The sequence below is a fragment of the Nelumbo lutea genome, chromosome 1, assembly GCF_056320005.1.
Source record: "Nelumbo lutea isolate HS-2025 chromosome 1, American lotus-T2T, whole genome shotgun sequence".
Lineage (NCBI taxonomy): Eukaryota > Viridiplantae > Streptophyta > Magnoliopsida > Proteales > Nelumbonaceae > Nelumbo > Nelumbo lutea.
The window spans coordinates 144,996,911-145,010,805 of NC_142684.1; the positions used below are offsets into that span (position 1 = coordinate 144,996,911).

Below are 13,895 nucleotides of genomic sequence, written 5' to 3' on the forward strand. Positions count from 1 at the left end.
TTCGTGTCTTCTTAGGGGAAAAATGGTATTTTTTTTTATCATTGTTTTAAAAGCCTTAAGCCTTGAAGCATGAGGTATACACCTTAAGGCAAGGTGCATAGATTTTGCCTTGAAGCGTAACTAATCAAGTTTTTAGTTTCTTTTGGATAAATCTAATGAGATTTTTCTTATTATTCTAAATATAATGTCCAAGTTTGTTATTTTTCTCATTTGTTCTACTAATGGATCTTTTCTTCTTTTTAATAATAATAATAATAATTGATGTAGCGTGATCCGGTCACTCCTAGCTAGCACTCACATGGCTCCTGGAAGGTACATGAGATGAAGAAGAAGAAGAAGAATCCCCAGGGAGTTTACCCGGTGGGGATACTTCGATGCTTAATTTAGTATTCTGTAGGAGAAGCAAAAAATGAGACGAAGGCTAAGAGTGCAGATAGTGCGTTCTCACTATACTCAAGAGATTAGAGGTTTTCAAGAAGAAGTTTCTCTTCTGCCCCGAGGGCTTTTATAGGGACACTCACGTCAAGTCGGGCATAACCGCCACTGGGCTCCTGCCACAGTCGTTACCTACCAGGGCTGCACAGGTGGCCGTTGTGGCGTACATCTCGCCTGGGTGAGTGACACGTTTGTAAAGTGACGGGCACGCCTTTGCCTGCTGAGAGACATGGACGCAGACTGCCAAAAGGACCGGGACTGCGCCGTCAATAAGGGATATGGCGCAGTCTAACTGGTACGGTCTGTCAGTCAGAAGCTTCTTGAGGAGCGCTCGTGTGACTCATTCGCGAGCTATTTTGTAGCGAGCTTGGAACACTCCAGGATTACCCTTAGTGGAATTGGTCCTTGGGATGACTTGTCTGCTTTGGAGCTCGCGAGCTAAAGTTGCCTCGGAGTATCTCTTCAAGGTAGCTTGGGGAGCCTGGGGCATGCGTTGCGGCGAGCTTCTCCTTTCGTGAGCTACAATGTAGCGAGTTGCTTCGTAGGCCCGTCACTTGGTCGTACCAAGCTACAATGCTAAGCTATCGCTTGTGCTAAGTCAGTGTCCATGTGTCACCGTTTCATAGGTTGGGTCAAATCGTCCTTCATCAAAAATAATAATAATAATAATAATAATAATAATAATAATAATATATTATTGTTATTGTTGTTGTTGTAGATCAAATCAAGTCAATTGTTTTCTTTATTCTAAATTTGCTTTTTTACATGAAATGTAAAATGTTTATAATTGTTAGTTGATTAGTTATTGTTTTATTTAATGCTTAAATGCCCAAACGTATTGCTTATAAACTTCTAGTTTATGGATATGTGTACTTTCTATCATTTTAATTTGACATATCATGTGTTATTTTCATCAATTTGCAAACTTTAATTAATTTTCCTTAAACTTTGAGGCTTATGCCTCAACTATGCCTTTAACCTTTTAAAACTTTGCGTTTTTTTTTCTTTTGATTAAATTTATTGTTATTTTCCACTTTTATTGATGAAAAGTTGATTTAATAAATCAATTGCAAGATATAGGGGTGTTTTAATGTAAGGCAACTGTAGGATAGGTTTTAGTAAACCCATGAAAAAATATATCGAGTGTTTTATTAAATGACCGTTTAATGAAATATGAAACAAGCTCATCCCGCGATCTGGTTTATGGATGAATTTTACCACTTAACCAGGAAGTTTAGTTCTCCAAGGGATCAGTATTTTACCAGGAATGGGATCTTCTAGCATTACCTTGTAAAATAAAAAAAAAAGATAATAATACATAAATACCTCTCTGTCTCGAGGGAGGAAAACCCCCTTTCCAAGTTCCGAAGCCAGATCTTGGGTCAGACATATGGGCTTTTAGAAAATATATAAATGAAAAACATTCAAGCATATATATGAAGTAATTTTTTTTTTATAAAGACAGAAGTGATAAGAAACTAGCCCCAACTGCAACTTGGGTGCATTTTGCTTCCAAGATATTTAGATTTTACACGAAAATGGTGTTATAGATAGATGCAGTTAGATATATGCTGTATATCGAAGAATGTCCGGCGAGCAATCTAGGATCTAGAGCATCTGGTTCATGAACCAGACTTAGAAGAAATGGTCTAGCAATCAACTATCACCCTAAACTCACATTCTGGCACAGATACATTTAGAAATGGATTTTGAATGAGCCAACCCTGTTGACTCTGTAACTTTGATTGTCAGCATACTCGTGGAACTCACCAACTATGAAAATAAAACCAAACCTGCAATGCTGTAACATACTTTGGTCTACATATTTGGGTTCTGAAATAATACCCAGTCAAACAACGCGTATTGGAGGGAGCCCTGTAACATGATGTACATAGATTAAGCAAGTAAAACTGCAACTGCAATACTGAAAATTAAACCTACTCAAAAGAAGAAAATAAAAAAACAAATGACAAGTTTGAGCAATTGCCTAGACAGCCTGTCATTTAATGATTCAAATTATTTGAGCCATGAACTAATCTTTGATTCATCATTCTGGAAAGACTACTCTCCATATTCTATCTCTATAAATATGTTTGATTCAAACACAATCCTTCCCATCTTTCCTCTGTCTCACACTCCTCCGGATTTCTTCCAAGTCCAAGTTGTTTCTTCTCTCTGTGTTTTTGCAAGATAAAAATGACAGAGTCGAGAACACTCTTGGGCTTAGCTGCTTTAACCATGATTGTCCAGCTAGCCGTAGGGGCTGATTTAAAGGTGGGAGGTTCAAGTGGGTGGGATACAACCACCGACTTACAGACCTGGGCAGCAAGCCAGTCGTTTTTTGTTGGAGATAGCCTGAGTAAGTCAACAATCACTCTCTCAAGTCTCAAATTCTCAATTACCCACATTGCACATTTTTAGTAAATGATCGTTTCAAAAGAATATCCAGACCCTTTTTTGATCAATTTCAACCAGCTTGCTTTTGAAACCCTCTTTCTGTGCTCATTGCTTGCAGTTTTCACGTACTCGTCCATCCACGACGTACTAGAGGTTACGAAGGCGGACTATGACTCCTGCTCCTCAAGCAACCCAATCAAATCTTACAATGACGGCAATACTACAATCCAGCTCTCTTCTCCGGTCAAGAGATACTTCATCTGTGGAAAGACTGGACATTGTGACCAAGGGATGAAGCTTGAAGTTAACGTTCTGGCTTCTTCCACCCCTCCAACCGCTTCTCCTGTCACTCCTCCGGCAGCCCCGCCACCTGTGGCAACTTCAACTCCCCCACCTTCACAGAAACTCTCTCCTTCCAGCCCTCCGTCTAAGTCCCCCGCTTTAGCCCCATCTAAATCACCTTCTAGCAGTCCCACACCACAAACGGTTCCTTCTACCGAGTCACCTGTGGAGCAACCCACCAGATCCCCTTCAAGCTCCGCTGCACCTCCACCTCAACCATCTTCTTCATCAAAAACCAGTAGAAATCTGCAAGTGAAGCTCGCGACGGGTTTCAGTTTGGGGATGATGATGGTTCTGGCGCTTTAACCTATTTGTTTAATAAGTCATTAGTCCTTGTGTTTCATTTTGCTGCTTCGCCGGCCTCCGGGACGACCTGAGAACAAACAAAAGCTTCTGTACTTTTTTTTTTTTTTATGTTCTTGATGTTCCATGCTATAACATAAGAAGAAACAAGGGTACCCTAGTTTCATCACTAAAAGAGCTAACACAATCTTATTTAAGATAAATGATAGGTATGCATAAACTAAAGCTCCTATTCACCTTTTGTGTAGCTCATTACAAAAAAAAAAAAAGGTGAAGAGAAAGAGAAAGAGAAAGGGGGGAAAGCCCTCTCCAATGATAATTCATAATTGTTGGCGGCTAGAGATTTTTTCTTCTGGTACATGTAACGCGGCTTTGCCCCCCACAAGGTCTCGGGCCCATTGACGTTTACAGTTTACTGAACGGGGAGAATGTGTTTCCACGAGTCTGGATCTGAGGGAGTATGCCCATTAACCAGTGACGACTGAACTACTTGGTCATCAGCTGGTAGGCTGGTAAAGTGATTATTAGCTCAATTCCTAAATTCCCTGTCTCATTACAGCTAGGGGTGTCAATTGGACGGGATTTGGTCCAATCCAGTCCGGTCCAATGTGAGTCCATTACAAGTGGACCTGGTCCAATCCAGTCCAATGAATATTCTGGACCATTTTGGACCGGTCCAGAGACTGTTCAATCTGTTCAAATTCCTGTTAATTTAGATTGGTTTCAACTCAAACCTGGTCCATTGACACCTATGTTCTAATCTTCTATCAATGGACCAGATATTGGCTCAATCCGATATAAATTCATTATGGATGGACCAGGTCCAATCCAATATGTCATATTGATCTATCCAATCTATCCAAATTCAATATATCTTATTGGTCTGTCCAAATAAATTTTGATTTGGACGGAGTCCAACCCAAAACTGGTCCATTGACACCCCTAATTACAGCGGAGGAGACTCGGGACATAATCCCGCCTTAGGGGTTGAAGAAGCTTTATTATGAGTTGTAATTCTGCTCTTGCCAGTATCTCTAATATCTTCTCCTTTTCTTAGGCTTCTAAATATCTCCAATTCCATTCCTTGCAAGAAAATATTTATAAATTTCCAATATTAGGAGGCAAATATCTAATGTGTGGGTTGTTCTCTATTTCTAAGCATATATATTTTGGGCTTATTCTTCCATTTTATCATTTCTTCATTGAAATTTGACTGGGTCAGAAGCATTAAAAGAATATCTTGGGTAATGCTTTCCGCTTCTTTTCTACTTGGTTTATTTATTTCTTCAACCTGGGCACATTGACTATATGGTCCAGTGTACAGGTGTCCACCCCTGGTCTACCCCTCTCCTCCCCTACTGAAGAAAAGAAAAGAAAAAGAGTTATATGGCCCAGTACTGATAGAAATCTGAAACCGAAATAGCTAGAGCTTGGGTTCAGGCATTTAGTTTATTTGATTTTCAAGTCAGGTTTCTAAGCTCTGAGTTTCTCCTTTTTTTTTTCTGGTAATTGCTCTGAACTTCTCAAACCATTAAAATCAAAGTTATCCACAATTTCATTTTTCCTTCAGAAGTAAATTCTTCTAGCTGCGACGCTTTATCACTATCTCCTTTAGCTGTACCTGAGTAAGGACGAAGGAGATGAAGCTCTCTACCTAGCACCCCAGATCTTAGTTGTTCTTATATATTCTTATTTCTACTATTTCTTATGCATGCCACAACTGAAGTTACTCCTTCCGCGGGTTCTGCACAAACATTCACAGGCTATACAAAATAACTAGGATTAACAATAGGCGTTTAACAAAAAATACACGATGACTAAAATGTGACAGAAATTCAAATAAATTACCAGATTTGATTATTGAAATTTCACAATTTTGAAGCAACGATAAAATGGAAGTTCACAAATTCCAGTGTGTAATCACCCGCCTAATCTACGTCATTCAGACTTCCAAGATCTAACCAAAACTAACGTAATGGGAATAAAGACAGAAGAATAAGTGAACACTTCTCCAGGAAATTGAAAGCCCAGAACTTAAGCAACTGGGGACCGGAGAACATGATCTTGTGAGGTATCAACTGCAGCGGGTGGCATGAATTGCCACATTGCAACCCCTGGGTAGCCAATGAACGGCATCAGCTTGTTGCCAGCAGCTTGGCCTTGGGCAGTAAATGCAGCTGGGATAGTCGTAGGGTGAGGCAGAAAGCTTGGTGGAGCACTCAGAGTTTTGACTTGCTGTTCCAGCTTCTCTCTCTCTGTCTTCAGCCTCTGTTTCTCGTCACGAAGTTCATTCTTCTCGGCCTACCATATTAAAAAGCAACAATGTGTAACAAAAAACAAAGATGTAGTATAATGTCACCTATTATATTGGAAATATCAGAAAATTTAAATTCACCAAACCATATAAGGTTCAGGAGCCAACAGGCAAATTGCAAATTTGGAAAGTATTGGGTGCTAAACAAAACACATCCTTAATGTAATGACAAGAGGTATTGAAATAGCAAATTGAACCCCAGGCTTACCTTCAGCTCTTTGATCTTCTCCAGTAGGCTCTCATTTGATTCCTTCAGCTTCTGGGCTTCACTTCGCAACTGAGTGACCATTCGAATAGCATCACTCAATATAGCAGCCTTGTCCATCTTGGGTGGCCTTCCAGGTTCCAGGATGGAACCCAATTCTAAGAACCTTGTATTAACATCAAAAATGATATGAGAGAGAGAGAGAGAGAGAGTTAAAACAAGGGGCTGCAAGTGACCAAGCAACATTCACAAATACAGATAAAACTAGCCACATTGAAAGTTTGTAAGTTGTGTCAGCCTCATATTTGAATTTTGACCATGCATCGCACTGTTTCCTACGAGAAATATCCATTAGTTTTCTTTTCTTCTCTATGAATAGGATTTGAAAAGGAACTCTTCAGCATATTGCAAAGACCCCTAGCTAAAAACTTCAAAGAAGGTAAGGGGAGCAGTGGCATAATAGATAATACAGGCTAGCACATGTAAAAGGAGTGTTACAACAGTGCAAATTCTATTATTGGTAATCAAACAGGAACCATACAATACACACTAAAGAGGGGGGGGGGGAAGCATGCCTGTCATTCAGCCTATCCCTCCGCATTTTCTCCCTACATGCTTTAGAGCCAGCTGCACTGCATGATTCTGTCCTCACCCTGAAATAGGTATTCAATATAAATTAGATATCATGGGGAAAATAATATACTTGCACATGAAGCCTAAAAGCAAATAGAACCTCATCCAACCAGAAATTATGAAAAATCCAAAAGTATTTTTCTTTTTGATAAGTAATGAAAAATCCAAAGTATTGTAATGGAGCAAAGTACCTTGTTTTCCTAACTTGCAAATTAAGAAGCTACTTACCGCTTTCGTGAGCCTACTTCCTTAAATCCATCTGAATCTCCAAAGGAACAATCAATTTCAGCACTGAAAACAGATAGGTCTTTTGTCATAAGAGGGAAAGGAGAAAAAATGTATTCTATATATAGAGCATCACAAATAAAGCACAAAAGGACAGGCAATATTTTGGTATCATCCATGAACCAAGTATCCTTGGTGTAAATAAACTACTTAAGAGGAAAAATACAAACACCTGGTGAAACTAAAGATAGGATTCAGGAAGCTAGAATCTTATTTTTCTTCCTTTTTACTTGACAGGAAAGAAATACTTCCCAATAAATGCTTACCATGTTACTTATTACCTCAAAACAAAACAATTACCTTTGACACTCAGGGATTCGGAATAAAGCATTGCCTAGGCAAAACCAGACAGACAGTAATATATATAGAGAAAAAAAATAGGGTTTATATGCTTGTGTATTTTCCTCTGAACCTGGGAGGTTCTTCAAGATCTTGTAATTATTTCCAAAATAAAATGCTTAATTAATCATTTACTAATTAATTTATTACATATACATGCATTATAAAATGCTTATATTTATTTATTATTGCCAAAGTGATGGCTATTTGTTGCCCAGGCAACAACTCACCTTACCAGGCTAAAACACCTAGGCATCACCTAGCCACCTTAACTACATGCTTCATCACAAACACTGATTTGGAGGATTTTGGCATGGGTAGCAACCCGGACACACCTTCTGTTGTTAAAAAAGGGGTGCATTTCTAGTGAAAAAACAAATGAAACTCTTCTATATACTAAAGAAAGAAACAGGGCCCCATCCTTTCTAAATTTGTGGTCATAATGTTTAAGGAATTCTGTGGAGTCTCTCTCAATAAAAGCATATGCAAGAAACAACATGAGAGTAATGTCTGAAAGAAGGTTCCAATACCAGCCTTTTGGAAGGCACCTGGGACTGCAACCTGCTAGCATCAGCTTTTTTATGCCAATAGGCAGAGCTCAGGGCTACTTTCATCAGCTTTTTTATGCCAAGTTGTCATGAGATAAAAGCATAGAAATTAGAAGCACTTTCAACTGGACTTTATCTCAAAGTTACATCCTCATGGCAGTTCACAAACAAAAAACACAAGCATATTTAGATTTCCTGAGACAAGGCTTCGAAGAATCAAAGAGAAGTAATCCTAAATTTATGACAAGAAAACCAAGAAAGGTTCTCATCGCCTAGCCTTCAATATACCAAAGAAAATACCCCACATAAAACCTCTAGAAGTTTTTTTATTTATAAGGTTAAAAAAACTTCTAGGAGTTGATAATTACTCGGTTATGTTATTATTGTTATCATCCCATCTTTCTTGCCTTTATCTACCTCTCCCCCCCCCACCCCCCATTTACTACAAAAATAACCAGTAAAATTGTCCAATGCTAATCATAATTCCTAGCGGGACTCCCTATCAGTTAAATTCTTGGGAATAACCTTCTGGAAATATACTCATAAAAAATAGCACCATAATGAAACCTAAATGTGGCTTTAGAACAAATTTCCCTTTTAACCGCCAATCAGATATTTAACCTGTGAAACTAAACCCAGTACAAACTGACTAATGGTTGTTGGATGGGGATTCCAGCCAACTATTTGAAATCCTAGAAACTTCCAAATGGAACAAATGTGATATTTGTTTCATTTTCTCTCTTGAATGCATATGACATGCATAATTTCTGAGACCAGGTCACATATCTATACATTCTGTGACAGAAAATCATAGCACATTATGCAATAGATTATGGGACAGCAAATTCAGACACAATGCATCCCAATTCCTACAGACCCATACTAAAATCGCATATGTGGCATGATGAAAAATAACATCCAAATCCAATAGAACTCAGAAAAATTAAACAGAAATTAAGCAGGTATTTTCATCTAAACTAAACCCAATATGATGGTTTCTTCTCTTCCATATTATGCAAAATCATCACTAGTCCTTCAAATATACCAGTTTCGTTTCCCCTCAGCAATAACCAAGCATCTCTACTTCCTTCTAAAGTAAGGAATTTTGTTACCAATAACAATTTTCCAATGGGATCAACAAAATTGGCGTGTTCTTTTAAAAAGAGAGAGAGAGAGAGAGAGAGAGATTTGGGCCTTTTATTCTCATGGTTGTGTTTTGTGCTTGAAACTTTCTTCCTTTTGTCAATGTCAACGGGAGTTGGGGCCACTTCCTAAAGCTTATAGCTTGTGCATGTATATTTCCATAAGAAATTATACATGTTTTCTCCCAACGGATTGCAGGTCCCTTTAGCCAATTAAATTTATTCTTTCAACTAGTTGGTTAAAGAGGATAAGAAGAAATCTGAGAAATATGAGTTCACCTCCCATGGAACATTGATGTCAAGGTTCCATGTTCTCATATGATACTCAACTTGACAAAACCTTATTCAACCATGTGGAGTCAGCAAACATGCCCTATTATGTCATTCCACCCTAAGATTTGGTTGCTTCTTCTCTTATCAATGCACTTCCAACTTGAACAGGGTAAGTCTTTCTTATCAATGCAGTAAATAGGCAAATACTATCTTAATATACTTTCCCCTCATTTTCTCAAAGAACAGACTCACTTCTACTTCTTTCTTGATCTTACCACTTGTCCATCTCAACATCCTCATCTTTTCTCTGTTCGGTATATGGACATGTTTATGTTGCTTTTTTTATTGCACAACACTATGCACCATAGTATTGCTGGTTGTATAACTGTCCTATAGCTTTTTTTCTTAGAACCTAATTAGCATGCACTAATCATACAATGCTCAAGACGCACATTCTCACTTGATGAACCCCACGATAGCCCATGACTAACAACCTCTTCAATTTAGCTACTAAAATATACCAATCAATATTAGTGTCATCTCAAGATATCATCATTTCACTGCATAGTCTTCTTAGTACCATATTGCTCTTTGGGGGCGACTCAGTCAAGCTCAATTCTGTTAGGTGCTCACTTTAAATTTATGTAGAGATACTAGAGATGCAAGTGAGGCATTTCTTATTTCTCAAGGCCAGAAGAATTGGTAATTCCAAGAAAGTACAGGTGATTGATCCACTCCAGGATTTAAAATGTGTGGAGGAACAGAACATATCCAGTAGAAAAGACAATTCCAGCAATGGCATTAGTGGAAGAAGTGAGGTTAAAAGATAATTCAATGCTTTCCTATATGTCTAACATCACTGTGCTTCTGTTATATAAGCTCTGCAAAATAGGCGACCATCTTGGTTCCTTATTTGACAAGTGTTATGTGCCTTAGGAGAACTCACCCTTAAAAGCTAGTTGTTAGAGGGAGGGAACCCAAGCACATATATACCCACAACAGCATCCCACACTACCAATGTGGGATACCTCACATTAACATCCCATACTACCAATATGGGGCAAATGGATCGTAACATTCCACCACACTCTGCAGTCCCGGCGCCCACGCAAGCTGGCTTTGCACTACCCACCTAGTCCTAGCCGAACACTGCAATACCAACGTCACCACCTGCGCGGCACGATTGCAACTGGGAGGCATAGTGTAGGCTCTGATACCATTTGTTATGAGCCTTAGGAGAACTCACCCCTAAAAGCTAGCTGTTAGAGGGAGGGAACCCAAGCACAGATATACCCACAACAGCATCCCATACTACAAACATGGGATAAATGGATTGTAACAACAAGGAAATCAAATGATTTGAAGGATGACCAAGCAAAGCTGGGAGTTTCTAGAGGCAGCTTGTACAGTAAGGTTTCTCAGCAAACAAAGATTCCACTTTCCCCCTTATCTTTGAATCATGTTGATCCATGTTTTCGGATGATTTTCTCCTCTTTCATATCTTAATTGTTTTTCTAATTTGTTTGGAATTTTGAATCGCAATAAAAAGGAATTATTTGCAATGTTACAATTTCATAAAAGCATATGCCTCTATAATAAATAATTTCCCAATACCAAAATAAAATAAAAATGTACTAGTTGGAAACGAAAACTCTCAAGAAGCTAACAAAACCAAAGAAATATATATAAAAAAAAAAGAATTATGCAAGAAAATAGGTTTTTCTCTTTTAATTATCATTTCCCCACTCCAATTTCAAACACTCAAATTTCACATCCTACCATGTCCGAAAATCTCAATCTATTATAGAGAAATTGACAAGAATCCCTTCTAAACTGAAGACACTATTAAAAGAAAATAGGAAAGAAATAAAAAGCAAAAGTTCTACGGAGAACCACCTCCGCTTTTTAATTGCTTCTTGATTTCAGTATTTCACTCATTTACACATCGACGACTTTGAAATTTCAGTAAGGGATTGAGTAGTCCAATTAACATAACATAGCAATTCACAAATGCGAAATGGAAATCCGAGAATCAGAAAGGAAGAAAACAGTAAACGTGTAAGACCATTAGGAGCATCACCGACCAAAATCGGAGGGAAAACATCTCAAAACTTCACGTACTTGACATTAGTTGAACCATTCAACGGCTGCGAATTCCACTGGAACCCAGTCGCAGGCGCTGTATAATCTCCGCCAGGAACAGTAATATCGTCCATCAAGCCGTATTCATAAAGCCAATTAGAGTTTTCCGGAGAACCCATGTTGGATAGATGGCCAGAAAACCAAGTTTCCTGGCTGGAATTTGCGAGTCCAAGAAGGTTTGGTGGTTTGGGGATAGACAGGGGAACGGGGGGGTATGAAGAAAATAAAACGATTTCAAGGGAGAAAAGAGAATGGAAAAGAGAAACGCTTAGGCAAAGCTGAAGGCTTCAGATTTGATGGTTGGAAAGCGTGGGGAAATTGAAACTTGGAACTCCAGTTGACCAATCACCAGTCACCAATCGAAACCTAGATAATGTACTTGGGCTTGAAGTAATGCTTCGTACTGGACATGAGCGGTGAGCCTGTAATCCTTGTAGGACTGGACCTGTTGTTACTAAAACTAGGCCCATTACATTATACGCATTCACGTGGAGATTTTACAATGAACCTATTCGTACTTTTCAAGATTGAAATAAAACAAATTCATTTCAGCTTCCACATCTCACATCACATGTGACGATGGTGCAGACACCACTGAAGAATTTGGGTATCTTTGTTCATCATATGATAATAATATAAACTGTATTACATCATGTGGTCAAATATGTTAAATATTCATTTAATAGTATTTTACATATATAAAAGGCTAATAACTACTATTAAGCAAGATTCCCCATTTGTTCAGTTAATAGTATATTCTCCCACTTGTTTGCTTTTTTCTTTTCTAACATATAATAGATGGAACAAGGAAATGACCATTATGTCTACATTAGGGCATGATTTGATTCATGCCGGTAATGCATCTCCATCCTAAACTTGGATACAAAGAAAATATGGATCGAATATGGATGCAGTTACCCAGTTACACATGCTAGGAATGGCAATGGGGATCATTTTCCTCATTGAGAAAAAAATGAACACCCGTCCCTCATCTCTAATGGAGACTGAACCAATTCTTTTTTATATTTTTAATTAAAAGTTTATTTTAGAAAAATTTATTAAAACAAGAAAAAAATCCATTAATCTAAATTTGTTTAACATTTAACTAACATCTAAGTTAAAATGAATATAAATCTATTAAAGAACATATTTACAAAAAACATTTTAAAATATTTGATATATATACTGATGAGGGCAAATTTGGCCCTCCACTGATATCATGACACATGTCATCTCAGAATAGCAGGATGACACCCCGACATCACCTAGGCAATGACTTCCCTTAGCTAAAATGATGGAGTCCCAACTAACGACCTACCTGCCTCAGCTACCAACCTGGAGACCTACCTCCACCGACCTGGTGACATGCCTTCACCGACCTGGCGACCTACCTCCGTTGACCTAGCAACCCACCTCCGCCGACTTGGCTGCCTGCCTTCACCGACCTAGCGACCTGCCCCTACCGGTCAGGGCCTACTTGTGGTACCTCGTCAGTAACGGTCGAAGTGACCTCGACATGAGTGACCTCCCTCGAGGACTTGCCGACCTGATTGAGGTCTAGGTGGCAACCTATGAAACGTGCTCATCGACCAATTTTGCATGCATCTTGTCACTCTCGAGTCTCTCAGAAGTCAGCTCCCACACCAAATGTTTCGGAGGAAACTGAATAAGGTACAAAGACCGGTCTATGTGCATGACTACCTCTGATGACTTAAGATCAGTTAGGCACATCTTCTTGGAGATCTCGGACATGGTGCGTAAAGCTCATGCCAAACAATGCCTATATAAGGGCCTTACCTCTAACCTTACAAGGTACATGCGCAATTTAGCTCTCGCAACTCTCTATCTCACTTTTAGCTCTATCAAAAATCTCTAGCTTGGTGACTTAAGCATCAGAGTGCCCACCCCGAGTAAAGCAACCCGGGCACTCTGACACTATTTCCTTGCAGGTTGCCCCAATAAACTATACAGTTAGGCATCCGAGCCACCTTCTAGCTAGGAATTGTTCAACTAGGCATTCAAGTCGCCTTCCAGGTAGGAACTGTTTAGTTAGGCATCCAAGGCATCCAAGTCACCTGCCAAAACGTGCATCATCATGTATATATATTTTAAACTAAAATATAATTAATATTTAAAAGTATTTATTTCATATATTACAATCAAGGCAAGGACTTCACTTTCAACCCTATTTGTATCCCTGATCAGGTATCTGAATTAATCCCCATCTCCATACCCACCAAAGTAGTCTCCATACCTAGCATGGTTAGGTTAGCTAGGTATGGAGACTACTTTGGTGGGGATAGGGATGAGGATTAATTCAGATACATGATCAGGAACATAGATAGTGATGGGAGTCAATTAGGTCGAGAAGGCCGACTACCTAATGTGGTGGAGAAAGTTGCCCTCCCTATTACTACACGCACATTCCTTTAGGGCTCCATTTGTTTTTTTCGGTAAGTTATTTACCCGATTACCAAAGTAAGTGCAATTACCCAGGTTCTTTTATTTCTCAGGTAAATAAGCCAATAACCATTTTA

At 38.8% G+C, this 13,895-nt stretch overlaps 2 protein-coding genes across 2 annotated transcripts; one reads left to right on the forward strand and one right to left on the reverse strand.

Moving 5' to 3' along the window:
- The first annotated feature begins 2,509 nt into the window (after positions 1-2,509).
- Positions 2,510-3,680, forward strand: LOC148878136 (uclacyanin 1-like). Its single transcript, XM_088965963.1, has 2 exons — positions 2,510-2,794; positions 2,951-3,680. Exons 1-2 carry the CDS (start codon positions 2,632-2,634, stop codon positions 3,478-3,480), a joined length of 693 nt encoding a protein of 230 aa, XP_088822089.1. The 5' UTR covers positions 2,510-2,631; the 3' UTR covers positions 3,481-3,680.
- Positions 3,681-5,302: 1,622 nt separating this feature from the next.
- On the reverse strand, positions 5,303-11,940 carry LOC148878137 (transcription factor ILR3-like). The gene is made up of 5 exons (XM_088949215.1): positions 11,338-11,940; positions 6,858-6,920; positions 6,572-6,649; positions 6,000-6,162; positions 5,303-5,778 (listed from the first exon to the last, which is right to left on the reverse strand). Exons 1-5 carry the CDS (start codon positions 11,475-11,477, stop codon positions 5,512-5,514), a joined length of 711 nt encoding a protein of 236 aa, XP_088805341.1. The 5' UTR covers positions 11,478-11,940; the 3' UTR covers positions 5,303-5,511.
- Between the last annotated feature and the right edge of the window lie 1,955 nt (positions 11,941-13,895).